At 39.7% G+C, this 19261-nt stretch overlaps 1 protein-coding gene across 1 annotated transcript in view; it reads left to right on the top strand.

Annotated features, from left to right (window-relative positions):
* The window catches only part of CLMP (CXADR like cell adhesion molecule), a 452262-nt gene that overhangs the window by 313260 nt on the left and 119741 nt on the right, over positions 1–19261 (top strand). The window contains exon 3 of the mRNA XM_086956962.1: positions 10680–10881. Within this exon, the coding sequence (XP_086813088.1) occupies positions 10680–10881 (202 nt within the window). The remainder of the gene's footprint in view (positions 1–10679; positions 10882–19261) is intronic.

Raw genomic sequence — 19261 nt, forward strand, 5'->3', positions numbered from 1 at the left:
GTGCATGTGAGGATATCTTAGCTTCACTGCAGATGACCATCTAGTACCTATGCTTAGTGTGAGTGGAGATTACAATGTTGCCAAATCTTTCACACTGTGTGATGCTGTCTGTGTTCTGCGCATGTGGGGGAAGCTTGCAGTGTTTCTTACCAGATCGGTATGTGTTCTGCGGGGGTGAGGGAAGCATATACTCGTTCCTGATGCTGTACCAGTTTTGTGCGTGGAAATCTTTGCATGCGTGTGAGTCAAGCTTCCACTCTTACACCTCAGTTGTGTTCCTTACACTTGGACCGAAGCTTGCAGTGGCCCTGAATACCACCCTTGTTCCATGTCTTTGAAGGAAGCTTGTGCTGGCCCATCAGGTCACATTTATTCAATGTCTTTGAAAGAATGCCCTGCAGTAAAACACTTGCTTCGTGTCTTTGAAAGAAAAGTGCACTGGCCCTGCAGTATTACCCTTGTTCTATGTCTTTCAGAGGATATTGTGATGCTCTTTAACAGTGCTTTGTGTCTTTAGTGTGTGCGTGCGTGCACTCCTGATTGCTGTGCTCTGTCTATTTCTGTGTGTTTCAGGTCTGACCGAAGGACTGGTTTAGTTGTATCTCCAACATTATGTTTTCTAAAAAATATTACACAATCTTGCTGAGAGAAAATGCACTTTAGATAGACAGCATGTCATTAATGTATTTATTCAGCCCCTCAGAGCAGCATACATGCAATTGGGCAGTGGATCAGCCATCTTCAGCTGATGGTTTGTTGCCAATGCTTGGCTCTGCCTAGTAGACTTCAGCTGGTCTTTAGGATGTCAGATAATCTACGTACCAGTATTTTGTCTGCTTACTCTCGACCTAAGACAATATTTCTTTAGTTCCTAACTAGAAGCTCATCTGCAAATGCAGACTAGTGCTACGTAAGTAATGACTTTGAAATGCTTAAATTCAGTGCAGGGAGTTCCAATCGCCATTTGTGTGGAGGTTAGTGCGGAAAGTGGAGTCTCTGGTAGTCTCTTCCGGTTTAGTGTGCGTTCTAGCCTTTACTGCTTATCATCACCGCTGTCTACTTAAGTCATGCCAGTGCGGACCCGCTGCTGGCGCGCCTAAGGCAAGCCCGTCTGCGCCTGTCAGCGTTCCAGTGGTGGCTATCGCCGGCCACGCTGCCCAATTCTCTTCAGGTATGAGTTAATCTTTGCTTCATGAGCCTTATGAATTGTTTAATTTAAAAGCTCCCCTAACTTGCCAGTGTTTAGCCACTTAAGCTGATTATTGGGCTAATTTCCATTGCCTGAGTGTAACTGGTCTTGTCCCTGGATCATAGATGAACCCCTAAGACTTCTTCCTCAAATTAGAGGGGCACTAGCTCAACTAAATATAGGAAGAACTTTAGAGCTATACTACTTAACACTTGCTTGCTACAGTAACATGATGCTCTAATCCATGACCTCCTGTCCGACGATCGCCCTATCTCCTATTATTCCTGACAGAAACATGGTTAATCTGTGTCCTCAAATACCACTGTCGCCTCGGCTTTACCCACTAGATATACAATTCTGAGGAAAGATCAGCTGAACGGGAAAGGAGGTGGCATTGCTATTATTTTTTAACAAGAGCTAGACTGCATTTATCTCCTATTAGACTCTAATGAGGGGGCAGAATGGTTGGGCTTTTGTTGTAGCTTATCGTCTCGACAATGCATAGCCGGAATCCTGTTGTATCGGCCTCAGGGGTCGCCTGGCAATTTTATCACTACACTCAATGAAGTTATTATCCCACCTTGCCCTCAGATACAACCAGTTTTGCAGCATGAATCTTTTCTGGATTCACTATGCTGTGCATTATTCCGCCATCTAGTGGTTGGGTCCGGAATTGTAGTATTATTTTTTTTTTTTTGCTGTTGGTAGGCGCTGACTGCCTAGTACCATTTGGTGTCCTTCTGTGACATCGACAGACTTCCTCCTGAAGCCCCACCTTTGGTAGCCATCTTCAGATTCTTTTTGTCCGCCATTGGGTCTGGATTGATACGGAGAAGATCCTGAGATTGGAGAGAAAAATCATGGGAAAAACGGGTAGAGCGGAGTCTTACATTTTCATCTTAAAATCTACGACGACTGGATAATTTGCATACAGGGTACTCCCTGGGTGCGGTAAGGGACAAAATGCCACCACAAAATGCCTCCTTGGCTGGAGCATCTGTGCGCCTAATAAAAACGCATAACATAACATAACATAACATAACAAATACGCTCAAAAGGATCAGCACCCAGTCTGTAACCTGTGCCTGCCGCTGGATCATCAAAGCGACCACAGTAACGCCTGCTCCGTTTCGCTAGTTCTATACAGTAACCACATTGTATTATGTTTAGAACCCACTTGTCTGTGGTTATTTCTTTCCACCTTTTTTGGAAAAATGTTAGTCTGCCTCCTACTGGAGTGGTATGTTGGAGGAACTGTAAATTGGTGTTCATTTGCTTTGCAGAAATAAACACTGTATTAGGGAAAGCCTTCCCCAACGCTTTGCTAAAGGAGACATCATCTGACAGTGAGGACAGTGGGGAAATTACTCGGAATGATGGCCTCATGCATTCACTTAGTTCCCAATATCCGTCTACAAACACAATGGTCTCAAGCTACAGGGAGTAAGGAGGATCTAGTGGTTGTCACTAACGAGGCTCATCAAGAGATGGCATGGTGGAACAGAGCAAATATAGCACAGGGGAGACCTTTCACACCTCCAACACCAACAGTGACCATAACAACAGATACATCCCTAATAGGATGGGGAGCTCACATGGACAATCTCAAAATAAGGGGATTGTGGTCACCACAAGATGCAGTGAAGCACATCAATATCTTGGAACTAAAAACAGTGTCCTTAACCTTAAAAGCCATTCAGAAAAAGCTATACGGGAAAAAGGTGTTGATACAAACAGACAACACTGCAACTATGTTTTACATAAACAAACAAGGAGGGACTCACCCTGTAGCACTCTCGGATCTAGCACAGCAGATGTGGAGATAGGCAATCCGAAAAGGAATAGATATGTTAGCAATACACCTACCATGGAAGGACAATCTAGAAGCAGACAGACTGAGCAGACAAACAGCAGCATCCCACGAGTGGGATTTGAACCAAACAGAAGTGCAGAAAATGTTAAAAAAAATGGGGAACTCCACAGATAGACCTATTTGCAACACCCCAGAATGCAAAATGCCAAAACTGCGCATCCAGGCGACCGTGCAACCAGTCCCTGGGGAATACGCTATTAGTAGAATGGTCCAGGATATTTGTGTACGCTTTTGCCCCAATACCATAACTGAACAAGGTAATCAGCAAATGCAAAATCAGCGAGATGACAATGATTCTCGTAGCACCACAATGGGCCAGACAGACATGGTTCTCTGAACAAATGGAAATTTTGCAGGGGAAAATGCACAAAATCCCAAGAAGAAAGGATTTGCTAACAATGCAAGACAGGAAAGTTCTTTACCCAGAACCAGAGAGCTTAGGCCTAGCAGCATGGCTCCTGAAGACTTAGAATTTGCACATGTCAAACTACCCGAAGGCACAATGGCTGTTCTAAGAGAAGCTAGAAAACCGACAACAAGAAAATGTTATACAGCAAAATGGAAAAGATACACACAATGCCGTAAAAAATATCTGTCATCAAGGATCACAAAAGAAAGAACAGTGCTGAAATACCTCACACATTTACTACAAAGTAAATTATGCTTTACATCAATAAAAGTACACTTAGCAGAAATTGTCGCGTACACAATAGGGGAAACAGGGAAGAGTTTCTTCACCTCACAGGTGGTCAAACGGTTCCTGGAAGGGGCAAAAAGAATTGCACCACCAAAAATGGTACCAGCACCAGCATTGAATCTAAACATTGTTCTAGCACAATTAATGAAGGCACCTTTTAAACCACTGCACAAAGCAACGCTGCAAATGCTTACAATAAAGACAGCATTTTTAGTGCCAATAACATCACTACGTAGATTTAGCGAACTACAGGCACTAACACTACAGGAACCCTTCTTTCAAATACAAAGTAACAGAATTTTCATGAGGACAGATCCACAATTCATGCCAAAGGTGGTATCAAAATTCCACATTAATCAAAGTATACAGATTCCAAGTTTCTTTCAAAATCCAAAGGACAAAGGGGAAAGAGCTTCACACACACTTGACGCAAGAAGAGCAGTCCTGTGTTACGTGGAAAAAACAAAAGAATACAGAAAAACAAAACAGTTATTTGTATCCTTAGCAACACGTTTTCTGGGAAGACCAGTAACCAAAAACACAATTGCAAGATGGGTAGCACAAGCCATACAACTGTGGCAGAAGCAAGCAGGACAAACTTTACAAGAATCGCCACAGGTGCATTCAACAAGAAAGAGAGGAGCACCAATTGCATTTCTTGCTAACACTCCAATTCAAGACATTTGCATGGCTGCAACATGGTCTTCGGTACACACATTCACAAAACATTACTGTGGAGACATTCAAATGAACAACGAAGCACAAGTAGGACAAAGGGTCTTACAGCATCTATTTACAAACCAAAGTTCATCTTCCACCCAGCCACCACAAGACTAGCAAATCACTACAAAGTCTATGCACAGCATAGTGAATCCAGAAAAGATTCACGCTGCAAAACAAATAGTTTCTTATCTGTCGGTGTAGTTTTGCAGTTTGAAGAATTTTCTGGATTCACTAGCGAACCCACCCTCCTCCGCCAAGGAAGAGAACCATAAGGAGGAAAAATAGAAAAAGAGAAAAAAAACAAAAGAATCCGAAGATTGCTACCAAAGGTGGGGCTTCCGGAGGAAGTCTGTCGACATCACAGAAGGGCACCAAATGGTACTACGTCGTCGACGTACACCAACAGCAACAAAAAAAATAAATAAATACTACAATTCCGGACCCAACCACTAGATGGCGGAATAATGCACAGCATAGTGAATCCAGAAAATTCTTCAAGCTGCAAAACTACACCGACAGGTAAGAAACTATTCGTTCCTCCTTTTGGAAGATTTTAATCTACGTATGGATAAGCCACTGGATCCTTCAGTTATCCCCTGTCGGAAAGTACGCTGGCCTGTAATCTGTCCCCATTTATCTTTGTTCCCACAAATAACATGGGTCACACTCTTTTTTTAAGTGAATATTTTTATTTCATTTTTGAAGACTAAAACAAACTTCAAACAAAGCATGAATACATAATGCACCATTGATGACACATCACAGTGACATAAATGGCAGTTATACAAACAAAGTGTCTGTCTCAGTTGAGTCCACGGATGGGTCACATTCTTGACCAAATCTTTTGCAATACTGAACTGGTGGTGGACCCTCCATCCCCCATCACTTGGTCTGATCATCTCCTTATTAATTTTAACATACCTAGTTTAAGTATAGATCATCTTTCAAAAGAGATTAGGATGCAATATAACTTTAGAGCCCTCCACAAATATCTCTTCCTGTGCTGGCGAAGGCTCTTGAACTTTCCGTCCTGACACTATCCAGGATCCTGGAAAGTGATGCCCTCACTCTTGAATCCTGGCTTAGGACAAACATTGACACCTCCGCTATGACCTCTCGTACTTCTAAGAGGACTAGCCCCTCCACTCCATGGTTTAATGATTCCCTAAGAACCCAGTAAAAGCAAGTGTAGAGGCCTGGAAATGAAATGGCAAAAATCCTACATACCTGTAGACAGGAAGACTTACAAGGCTGCCTTAAAATCCTATTGCTCTCAGGTGAAGGAGGCCAAGAAGAGCTATTTGCAGGTTAAGATTAAAACTGGCCACAATAAGGGAAAGGACATTTTTAATATTGTGAAGACCTTCACTTTCCCTAAGGCAGTTAAGAAAGAATCCCCGCATTCAGCAGATTGGGCCAAGCTGGTGCCCCTGACCCTTCATAGCAAGGTTACTGCAATCTAAAGTCTTTCGATAAAGTCACTGAGGAGGACCAGGTCTTTTACCACCCTCTGAACAAAATGTCTGGTCCGTTGCAGTCCCCTGCCTTATTGGAGTTCCCTGACATACAATTGAGAGAGTCACTAACTTACCTCAAGGGCTTAAAATCTGGCTCATCAATAGATGTCTGCCCTGCAAACCTATTGGCATATCTAGCACCCACCATCAATCCTACAATTAACAAGTGCTGAATCTGTCCCTCTCCACTGGCAAAGTGACGCATATCTGGAAGCAGGCCAAAATCATACCCCTCCTAAACAAACATCAGCATATCAGAATGACCTAGTTAACTATAGACCTATTTCCCTACTACCAGCCCTCTTTAAAGTGTTAGAGAAACACGTTAACAGAATTACCACTGAAGATGCAGAAAGTCATAATCTGCTTCATATGTCCCAATCTGGCTTCAGGGCAAATTATAGTACTGAGTCTGCCCTGTTGGAAGTGACAGAGCACATAAAGGTAAAACTGGAGCAGGGAGTTGGAGCTGTCCTGATATTACTTGACCTGTTGGCTGCATTCAACATGGTCCCTCATGAAAGACTCCTTGACAGATTGAGGAACTTGAGTATGGGGGGGACGGCTCTGGCCTGGTTGACTTCCTTCGTGAACGATAGATCTCAGGAAATATGGATACCTCCTTTGTCTTCCCCCATACCTAGCATGAAGGTAGGAGAACCCAAGGGCTCGATTCTCAGCCCTACCCTCTTCAGTTTGTATATGTCTCCTTTCAAAATCCAGCGATTGCAAGTGGTGCAAAATGCTGCAGCTAGGGCGATCCTTAGACCTAGACCTAGATGTCATAGGGCTCCCATCCTTAATACCCTACATTGGCTGTGAATGAAGGAAAGGATTATGTTCAAAACCCTAGTAATATTTTTCAAAGCCCTTCATGGCTTAGGAGCCAGCACCTCAATAAACGCATAAATCGCGACACTCCAGGAGGAACCTTAAGGTCTTCCTCCTCCAGTCTATTTTGCATTCCTAAAGTGCGCTTGGCCCGCATGGGGGGGCAGGTTTTTCGGGTTGCTGGGCGCTCAAGCATGGAACAGACTTCCTGCTACTTTAAGAGCCACTAATGGTTTAGTAATTTTCAAGAAACATCTTAAAACTTGGCTTTTCAAAAATGAGTTTGCTTTAGAGTCCTTCCATTTGTTCCATCAGCGCCGGGACACTCTTGTTGAGTAGCATGCACTATATTAAATGTCAGTCATTCATTCATTCAAATACAATAGTGTGTTAATGAGAGTGATAGTGGGTTTTGATATGGTAGATGCAAACTCTGTCAAAGGAGGTTGAGGAATGTTGGAGGCAGCTGGCAGAGTAAGATGGCATGCTAGTGAGGGGGCCCAGTTACTATGCTTGTACTTGGGCCCATGGCAAACTAGCTATGCCACTGTATGTGCCAGAGTGCCAGGTATCTGAGTATTGAAAAAATAAGTGAATGCTGTTAGCTGATTTCTGAAAGACTGGAATACTGAATGTATTGAAACGTTGATTTAGTTGTTTAGCTACAATTATGTACCACAGCTTTGCTATTCTTGAGTTTTTGTCATCTTCCAGTCAACCTTATTGGATGAATATCGAAAACTAACATACTTTTGATTTTCATTTAATGAAATGTTCATGCATCTCAGACACGCAATGTTTTTCCATCCACCATTTATTAGGAATGTCTGTTACTTGTTAAGATCCGATTTAATGCATATATTTTACTTAGATCTAGAATTTAAGATTTCTACATTATGGTATAATCAAAAGATTATGATTCATAATAGAATAGTTAACTGCCGCAAGTGGAAATCTAGTGGTATTTGCAGGGAATTGGAGAAGAAATCATTAATCAAGTTATATAGAAATACAACATACCTTATTCCTTTATTGGTCAGTATGTTAATCTGATTTTAATTGGTGTACCTGTTTACTTATGGACGCTAATTTAGAAACAGACTTGAGGGGGACACTAATATCTTCAACCAAGTTATTGTTACAACAAGAACCGCTATGGTTTACATATTCTTAGGACTGCCCAGTGTTAGAAGAAGACTTGAATGTAATTGGTCTATCAAATAGTGGAATGATAAGGTCTAAAATCCAGTCAAACTTTGGTCTGATAACACTAGGCGGGACTTATTTTTTTATACAAAAGGTTACTTTTGATTCCTGTTGCTTTATTTAAGAATACACTACTAATCGTTAGTAAGTGTTGGTCGTGTTCTTTGAAGTCTGGTGCCCTGTTTATTATGGTATTTCAGTGTCCCTATGTACTTAATTTTTGGACAAGGTTTTTGCCTAAGATTTATGAGATCCTTAATTTCACGTTTCCCTTATCCTTACATAACATGTGTCTAGGTCGTTTGTTTGATATTATGTCTGATTCATACATTAAATGAAAACTTGTTGATGTTTTTTTTTTTTTTTTTTACAACATATCACATCTAAATGGGGACATTCCCTTGAACTACCTTGAAAAGTGTGGTGGAATAACATTATTTTGTAATTACAGATTGGGTAGGGTTAACACCACAACAGTTAAGCTGTCTATTGAGCAAGGCATACTCTGGTTACCCTTGATATCCTTATTGTCTAAACGAGCCCTTATTTTGTCATGTTTAGTCAGGTTGATGAAGGATGGTTCTAACCTCTCTTGCATGATGAAGTTCTTAAACCGCCATGAACATTCAATGCATATCTTAATTACTATTCATGGTGTTATAATCTATGAGTATATATTTGCTATTTACAGAGTTTGCACACTGTAAAGCAAAATATAAATGGTAAGTGTTATATTTCAAACATTCAGCTAAGGTATTAACATTGAGGCAACGAAAGGGGCAGAGTCTTCTACTCACTGGTATCACAGGGGTCAAGTCAGAATACCAGTTGTTTTCTCAAATGTTGCGATGTAAAAAGTTGAGATTTTTTTATCACATATGAAAAATGCCCTTTTTGAAAAGAAATTGTAGTGTAAGGAAAGGCAGGATAAACACATCTCCATCAAAAAATGGCATTTGCCCTGACTTTCTTTTGCTTCTGGAAAAGCCCTTGTGCCTGAGAATGGTACATTCAAAATTCTCATCACTCCAAAAGTCTCTTATTTCTGAACTGTTGAAAAACCTTCTCAAAGCTCCAAATGTTTGCAATCAGATTTTCCTACCTTCTTCTCAGTGCAAAAGTTAGCATCCTACAACCCTTTTGTTGTGCCTGGTTTGAAAGAGACCTGTTGCTAAATTCATGAGGTGCCCTGCTGTTTTGGGATGAGTGTGGGTTGAGACACCCGTTGCTAAATTCATGAGATGACCAGCTGCTTTAGGATGAGAATGGGTTGAAAAAGACCCATTGGTAAATTCATGTGGTGCACTGTTGTTTTGGGATGAACGAGGGTTGTAAGATAACCATTTTGTGATTAATTTGATAGTTTGTGCCTGGTTGAGTGATAGGTAATGTGTTAAGTTCCCAAGTGGAATTTACATGATACAGGTCTTGTCATGTTGTTATGACTGTATGCTTTTGAGTGTACTGCTCTCTATGTAGTTCACTATGGTTCAAACGTCTTTTCAATGTGTTTCTGCAAAATACATTGTTTAGGCTCCTATTTTTAGTTTCATGTGTTTCTGAATGAGGGAGATGCAGTGTGTCTTACTTTCCGTGTGTTCTATGTGTCCCTGCACCACTAGGTGTATGAAGCTCCATGGAATGCTGCTTTATCACTTGGAGTGTTGATATGACTGTTACACAAGCTAAGATCAGAGGCTGAGCAGGGACGTCCCATGCTCCTGGTGGGGTAACCTGACCTAGATATTTGTAACCTGCAACTGCAGCTGATGCTCTTAAGTGTATCTTGATCCATGAATAAAGAAGCTACCTGTTTGTACTGACGAGTCCAGATTGATTGCTGTGCACAAGGGGCTTTGCAACAGCCTTCAGGGGTTATTCACATACTATCATGTTCAAGAAACATGTTTAACTTCCTTTGACTTAACTTTTCCCAGAATACTCGTGCAAGGTGAATGTATGTATTGAACGTTTGTTGGGAAACACTGTAACTCAAGGATGTCCAATCACTGCAATACCATAAACAACACTAGAGTTTTGACCACTTTTTCCCATATTTTAAATTGCTGCTGGATTACACTGTTCAAGAAGTGATTACTACAAGATACCCTTGGCATTCACATTCTATAAATACATAGTTGAACAATGATGCATGGACCAAATGAAGTGGAATGGCGAAGTATCAAACCTAGCACTTTCACCACACATCCAACAATTAATGTATAGCCTATTGTGGTTTATATTTTAAATCTATGATTTGCTATGCTGGCCCAAAAATATGGGATTAGTAAAACGGTCAGTAGCTCCACTTCAGTGGAGTAGCTAAAAAAACTGACAATAGATATGTACTTTAAATTATAAAACAGATTTATCAAGCTGCTTTTCTCTATATGATTATTTAAAAAAGGCACAGTAATGACCTTTGGTTGGTTTGCACTTAAAATTATGTAAGCATGCAGGTGATATCTGTCCAGCCTGTTCATTAGCAGACTGGTATATTTATTTGCAGACATGATTGGCATGTATGTGTAACTGCAGACTTTTGTAGTTGGCAAATGGACTGATAACTGCCATTGAAAGAACGTTTCTAGAACATGTAAATGGATGATTTTTGAACTAATGGAAGATCCTTCTGACCCTTAGGTGATAACATACAGTGGAGGGATAATATACGATAACCTTATCGAGAACATGAGAGGCCGCATCTCATTTGCTTCCAACTACCTGGCTGGAGACGCATCTTTGCAAATCCAGGCACTGCAGCCAAGCGACGCTGGGCAGTACATCTGCAAAGTGAAGAATGCCGGCCAATATGAGTGGAGCTACATTACGTTGCAGGTTCTGGGTGAGTTGGTATGCAGCATTGGTTTTAAGGGTGGACAGAAAAGATTGAAGGTTCATGATGCACAATGTTTTACTAGAAAGCAGTGATTCATAGAAAATGTCACTTTACTTCTATTGGATTAATCATAAGTGCAGAGTAGACAGTTATTTTGTCGCCTTTGAGGAACTGAACATGATTACCGTGGTTTTATTTTTATTGTGGGGTTTGTTATTTGTTTTAAAAAAGAGGAAAATCTTAGACCTAAGTCATGTCGTATATTTACATTCTTACCATCATGCACCACGATATTTCCATCCGCTGCCGGACCCCCTGGGTTGTCGGCTCTAAGGCCGTGTGCTCAGTATATTCTATATTGATTGTTTTACCGCTGCGGCCAGCCCTGGGGGTTGTAGGCCCTACATTGTGTATTCCTATGCATGTACAATAAAGGTCTTCAAAAAAAAAAATAATAATAATAATAAGTGCAGAGTAAGTTTATGATTTTCGAGAAATTCCCCAAAAAATGATGATCGCAGCATTACTCATATTCCTAAATATCTACATATGCACAATTAAACACAGTGTCAACAAGGGTGTTTGCATTTGATATATTTATTTTTTTCTCCTTTGGAAAATGTTTCCATTTCCTCTTTCACTAAACCCCCACTTCCACATCCATGATGTCATTTATTTGGTAAATTTAAAGGAATCCAACCTGATCAGAAACCTGTAGGTGGAACTGGTAAGCATTTGGTAAACATTTCACTCTCTCCTCTACAACGCAAGTCAGGGCGTCTCTAAAAAGAAGACACTCCAAACACTCTTGAAGGAATCCATTAGATATATTGTGGGGGTGCAACCCTACATCCCACACCCAAATACCCATGATCCACAAAGCAGATCTTTAATCCCAGTACCTATAAAGCTACTCCCCTGGAAAGCTTACATTGATTTTACCATTAACAAAAAAAAGAGTCACTCCTTTCTAAAGTCATCAGTATAACAAATTACTCTTGGAAAGCATCTAGAAGTCTCCCACAGGACAGCTCAGTGGGTTCACACCCTGGTTTATGGCTGCTTGATTGTGACAACTGTGTGCAACTTGAAGGTTACATCTTCAAATTCTGGAAGGCTCATATTGCCTTCTATCCCACTGAGCTCAATACAATCATACCATTAACTGGGATAGTAATACTTGATGTGCAGTAGATTCTGTGAAATCCATATCAGTCTATATTGCTTAATAGCTCCTGCAACTATATATCATAAACATACCTGAAAGTTACATAGGAGAAGTTTAGTAACCATAGCCATTGTACTTTGTAAGGCCAAGCAACTCGGAGATGACTTACAATATGTATATTTGGCACAGTTGAGGGTATTGTATTCATAGGCGTTGTAGCATTTTCACAAATATGCAATCTGTGCAAATATTGTGTTTTTTTATAATTAGTATTTTTAATGATGCATAGAGTTGTAACCCATGAACTCGTGATTTTGCTCTTGGAACGAGTTAACTAGGTCACTTAGAAATGTAAATAATGTTAGGAATAGTTTTGCCACTTTTTGTGCAATATGCCACTATTTTTAAAATGGATGTCGTTTCTAATGTCCTACTCAACTTGCTCCGGCTCATTCCTCCTCTCAATCAGCGTGCTGCTGCAAAAACCATCTCTCCCCTTATTTCCACGGAGCAACAATTGGATGACGTTCATGCATTAGCAGTGTACAACATTGTTAGAAAACGTATTGTGAATTATGCTTTCATCGTATACTCAAAGTATCATTTTCAAGGACTTCCGCTGGAAGTGTTAGTGAATGTGTTCTAACTCTATGAGCCATTGTTTAAGAAATGTTGTGTTTTTTTGTACATCTCCAGTGTACAGGTTTTGAAAGAGCATGTGGAAGATTTATCTTACTTTAAGAAATGGGTGAATATTAAAGTTTTAGGATATTAAAGTTGTTCTTTCTTATTTGCCAATGTGACTCTAACAAAGATCATAACATCCTGAATTTGCAGAATTTATTAATAGCTTGAGTGATTTGTCTATAAAACCTTCGGGTTTCTGCCTCTCACAGGGATTTTTTTCTTTTGCTATTTTCTTTGTGGGTGACTTTTTATTTTCCTCCAAGACTCAGTTCATTTTTGCCATTAACTTTGCTAGTTGGATGCTGTCAGTACTTATTATGAGTTTGACACCTGGAATTTGTACTTAGATTCTGCCTAACTAAGGATTATTAAGTTTTATGGTTTTGCATTTATCTGTACTTCTGCAGTTGAGGATTTGTGATATTTCATGCATTTTACTCTGTACTGCGTTTTGTCTATTTTGTGATACATTCACTTTTTGTCCTATTTTTAATCTAGAACTCAGCTGGTTATATTTTCAATATTTTATTCAGCTTAACTCTGCTAAATTGTGTTTTCTTGATGAGGAGTGTAGTCTCTAAACACTAGATCAACTGAGGGCACTGAAGACAAATTATTTCTATAACAATCAGGGCGATCAAATATTGGGGTTCAAGTGATTATTGGGGTTCGGGCCCCACAAAGTTACAGAGAATGGTTAGTATTAGAGCATCTCCTTTTCAAAGGGTCCCAAATGACTTTTAATGAAATCTTGGCTGTAGGTGCCTAGAACGACGGAGAAAGGAGTTTTGTCAACTTCCCAGTGCTAGATCCTTCTGTTGGGTGACAAGCTGTGTTGCTGTGCAGTCCTGAATAAACTAGAGTGTAAGTATAAATAGGAAGAACTTAAATTCAGGAGTTTATGGGTTTTGTGATCATGGATTTCTGTTTTTATGGTGAGCTGTTTGATTATGAGATGATGATTGTGACTTCAATTGGTGGGCTGATTACTATTTTGATGTATTATGGGTACTTGTGAACCCATTTGATGCTGTTTTGTTTATAGGGGAAAATTTAGTTGGTTATATGATTTTGACAAAAATACGAATTCCAAGATATTATTACTTTGTATTGTGGTGTGTGGAGCTAGGCACTTTTTAAACATCTGTGGGGACCCGTAATAACTGATTTCTTTTTTCAGGTTTGAGAGATTCATTTGAGTTACTGTGCTTTCCCGGAGTGCGCAGGGTGTAATACATTAACTCAGGGATAGAATTCTGCTGGTCAGACGTTTGCCTAGTGAGAACTTTGTAGGCTGTTTCAGATTCAATCTTGTTTTCTGGTACTGTTGTCTTCATTCACTTGAAATTGAGTTCCCACTGTTGCGAGTATTTTGTCTTATGAAATACTGGTTTATTTTCTCTTCTAGGGTACACAGACAAGAGGTTTCTTAATTTCTAAAGGTTTATTGTGGTTCTGTATTTGTTTCTCTGTTCACTGAGAAACTGCACTGTGAGTGGCAGCTCAGAGAGAGAGATAGACGAAAGGTAGATCTATGAAGAATTCCTTCAGGGGCTGGTTAGAGGCCAGACTAGACAATGAAGAGAACAAACTGAAAAGTGTTAAAACATTTCCTGCTATAGTGTTCCAGTCAAAATAGAGAAATCGAAAGAGAATGGGAACCAGATGATGATGATGACAAACTATTTAATGAGTTACTCATTTTAAGTCCTCCTCTGCACACAGACAGGCTGGCAGAACCAACCCAGACTACTGTTGGGGTTGATGGAGGGGGAGACACGGCAGTGGTGCAAGCTCTTACTGGAGTTGTGTCAAGTACCCCTACAGAAGTTCAAAACACAATGGCAATGCCTAGTACAAGTGGGACAGAGCGCACTACTTTAGAGGCAATGGTGATGGAGCCACCTCTGATGGAGATCTGCATTGGGATCCTTAAGACTTAAGAATTTGGAGAGATACTTCAGGGTAATGTGGATTTGAACAGACCACTCACATATACAGCTAGTGAGATGAGATACTTGGTCAAAGAAGCAGCTAGGTGTGTCCATAAAGCTCATGGTAATTTAAAATTGGCTACTGAATTAGATGTTGACATAAGTAAAATGAAGAATGTCTAGCGAAATTACAAAATGGACTTAATACTTGATGAAATCAAGGAGATGGTTCCCACTACATTGAGAGCCCATATTAAAGATTTGATTGATAAAAACTTGAAACTTAAGTGATTTAATGATATATCAAGAAAAAGGGAAAAGTAAATTGGAAAAAGACGAAGAACAGTGAAGCGAAAATGGGAAAAAGTATAACAAGTTATTCAGGAGTGAGAAAAAATTAAAGTGGGCAAGTTTCCTTTATGAGAAATGCATGGAGGGAATTTGGGGCATGTCCCTTGGGCGAGGGCAGATTTGTTTGCTTTTAGGCATAACTTTCCAACATTGAAAGAATACCTGACAAAATGGAATGATGAGGTCTATAAATTGATACAACTTTCTCAAATGCTGTAGATAGATTTGAATTCATTATTTGAAATTGTTGTTCCAGGAGATTTGTGGCTGGAGTGTAAGATGGCTGCAGGCAGGCCAAAACAGGAGCCACCTAGACAGGGTCTTAGCAATACACCATTAACACATGTGGCTGAAAAATACAAGGCAGTGTTTGAGTACTTGAAGAAACACATTCTACCAAGGGATATATACTGGGAAAAGATTATGAGGACAAGACAGGAGCATAAAGAGTCAGTGCATTCCTATTATGAGAGGTTGATGCTGGTGTTCAAAAAGCATAGCATAGTAGAAAATCCATTGAAAGATGTTGTTAGAGGTTTCTTTTCTGTTTTCGTGAATGGGCTGAGATCAGCGATTAGAAATAACATTCAGCAAAGTGAATTATCTTGGTCAACAAAGGGAGTTGATGATATTTTGAAACTGGCTAAAAGCAATAGTTAGTATCTTGAAAAGAAACCGGAAAAGCTAAACGAGAAATTGATGATTGCTCAGAAAAAGCAATTTGAAAGGGGTCAGATGTGTTCAAATAAGCATTTTGTGAAAAATGGATTGAATGGAATGTACACAGAATCCAGACAGGATTAAGGACAATATACAACAAAATAAGCAGGTGCAGTGAAATACTGTAATGTCACATATGCAGAACAAGCAGTCAGAAAATGTTTCAAGTGCCAATAACTTCAGCTCCAGTAATACAACAAAACATGAGAAATAAAATGCTAAACAATTAGGGTTGCCATCAATGATGAGATGGCAGGCACAAGTTTACAATGACTGTCCCCAAGAGGGGATGAGGATTACTTACTTCAAATTACTAATCAAAGTTGCACATAAAATTGATGGATAATTCAATGGCCATCCCATTTCATTTTTGATTTAAGTTCCTTCTTTGGAAGTTCCAAGCCTACTCCTCTCAGGGAGAGAAGTCCAAGTTGTATGGATCAGCAATAAACAAATTGTTAATCAAGTGTGATGTACCAGTCAAAATAGGGCAAATACGGAAGAGTATCAATTTATTCTATGCGATTCAAGCCCAGTAAACTTGCTTGGAAGGGATCTTCTTTACAAGATGAATTGTGTTATTTACTTATTTACTGGTCACCTGATGGTGTTGCAGTAGAAACACAAGATTATTTTTCACTCTTTGAAATTAGTGCAGAGGACTCCAGGGTTGAGATGTACCCAGTTCTTACAAAGGAAGACCTCCCTCCAGATTTAAGACCCAATGCCTGGGAGGAGGTATGGGATTTTTTCAGGGAAAGAAATTAGATTGATTAAAACAGCCGAGCCAGTGAATAGAAAGATGAAACCAGATGCAATATTCTCCAGACAATACAGACTAACTAAGGAAGCTGAAGAGGGAATAAAACCATTGATTGAGAAAATTATTGCATAGGGAATCCTTCTAGAGGTCCTTGGCAGTCCATGCAATTCTCCTGTAATGAAAATTAAGACACCAAGTACAAAAGGAGAATTGTTCAGGATCTCCGAAAAATACTTTGGTACCGAATCCAGCAGTTAATTCTGTTCCAAATTTCAGCCGATGCTGAATGGCACACAGTGATCTACTTGTACCAAGTGTTCATTCCAATACCACTGCATGAGGATTCACAGGTCCTCTAGGCATTTCGACTTTTGAATGAAGTTCTTGTGTGGTTTAGGATTCCACAAGTGTAAATGGAGAACCCTTCAAATTTCTCCCAAATTCTTAAAACGGCTTTTGAAAGTTTAAGATTGCTATGTAATTCAGCCCTCATCCAGTAGATAGGTGATCTTTTGTTGACATCTAAAAAGAAAGAAGATTGCAAACTTGATAAAATTGCATTGTGAATCATTTGGCGGAAAATGAGATTGAAGTTTCCTAAACAAAAATGCAGTACTGTACAAAGGAAGTTATCAATCCCAGACACCATATTGAAAACGTGTATGAAAAGTCTCTTTTAAGCAATTTTTAAATTGAATCCCCCAACCAACCAGTTGGATGTTCTGGGAATTGTTGGTTGCTGTCCTCCGTTGATTCAAAATTTCCCAGATCGCAAAGCCATTAGTAAGGCTGACAGGTAATGATGTTCAAGATCTGGTACCATTTGATGACGAGTGCCTTGGATCATTGAAGAGACTGGAAGAGAGTTTGTGTCATGCTCCCGCACTTAGGATGACGGACTATAATTCGATTTTTTACTTGTTTTGCCTGAAAAAGATGGGTGTGCACGTTTAATACTTGCTCAGAAACACAAAGGCTAATGTATCTAATTGCTTATCTTTCAGGCATGTTGGATCCAAGTTTTTTAGGAAGTCTAACATCGGTTGCAGCAGTTTGTCTAGCAGTATAGCAAAAAGAAGGACAGTACTTTAAATGTCTATGTTCCCCACTCTGTTAAAATTCCTTTAACAAGAACATAAACAGGGCACATTACCAATAGCCGGTTGGCACGTTATGAACAAGTGATACTTGGTACAGAGAACATTTCAATTCAAAGATTCAATATCCTGAACCCAGCAACACTGCTTCCCATTTCAGACAAATATGAATGCAGGAAAAATATTGTTGATGATGAATTGGAGCATGACTGTATTGAGGTGATTGAGTATTGCATAAAGCCAAGGCCAACTCAGATTTGGCACTGATTGTTGATGGTTCCTGTCTGAGAAGGTCCATATTAGAGCTGCTAATGCAGTGTGTTCTATTTCAGAAACATTGGAGGCATCGTCCTTACTAAATGTAAGTTGAGCACAGGTAGCAGAATTAATTGCTCTAATGAGAGCCTGCTGCTTGTCAGAGAATTTGAATGTGACAGTTTATACAGATAGACAGTATGGTTTTGGTGTTGTGCATGATTATAGTACACTCTGGTCACAAAGAGGATTTGTGACATCTTCAGGTGCTCCAATTAAAAGCAGCATGTACATATTGGATTAGTTTGACTCAATTTAGAAACGAAAAGAAGTGGCAGTTATAAGGTGTCACGCACATAATGCTGGGAAGGATTTGGTCCACTAGGTAACAAGTATGCTGACCAAATGACAAAGCATAGTGCTTTGCTTCAAGGAAAATTAAGAGGACATTTTTCGTAAATGATCATTCAAACAATGTAAACTGTTTCTTTATGGATTAATTGCAGACTTTTTTGAGTGAGTTGAGAGATCCACAAAACAATGTTCCTAATAATGAAAATATAAAACAGATCAAACTGGGTTGCAAAATGAATTATCAGGAACTGAATCTAAATAATGAACAAAAGTATTTTCTACCTGATTCAATGTGACAGCCCATGTGTAAATATTTGCATAATAAAGCTCATGCAAGGAGAGATAGCCTAATCAGTCTATTAAACAAACATTTGCAATGCAATCGGTCAGACATTTGTGAAACTTGGAGCGATTGGCGTTGTAAATGCATAATGCGCTATAACAGTTCATAGAAACAAGGGGGCATATTACCAAGGGCCTTATCAACGCTTTAGCGGGATTTTTTTCCGCTAAAGCGGCGATAATTTTATCGCCCTATTACCTAGCTGTCGCTAACACCAGTTAGCGACAGCTTTAAGGAGATAGCGATCATCTTGGGGCCCACTTTGCATGTCAGCGATAATTATCGCTAATGACATGCAAAGTGGGCGTGCCAAGATGTTAGCGACTGGAAACAGTCGCTAACATCGCTATCTCCTATTATCTACTTTTGGAAATATTCGCGCTAAGCGCGAATATCTCCAAAAGCTGATGCCTGCCAAAAGCAGTTCTTAGCCATGTTATCCAATGGAAGGTGGATAACATTGCTAAGAGCATTGTCATGATAATGCATGAATATCGCTGATTTTTCAGCGATATTCATGCATTTCGCAGGATTTTTACCGCTTTTGAGATAAACCTTGATAATATCAAGGTATCTCAGCTGTAAAAATCCTCGGTGCTTGGCGATATAATTTTACCCGCTAACCATGCATAGCGATAATTATCGCTATTGCTTGGTAATATGCCCCATGATTTTTAGTGGGCCAAAATCGCCTTTTCCTATTTTTGCATCCTG

The sequence above is a fragment of the Lissotriton vulgaris genome, chromosome 2_1 (assembly GCF_964263255.1).
Source record: "Lissotriton vulgaris chromosome 2_1, aLisVul1.2, whole genome shotgun sequence".
Taxonomy (NCBI): Eukaryota; Metazoa; Chordata; class Amphibia; order Caudata; family Salamandridae; genus Lissotriton; species Lissotriton vulgaris.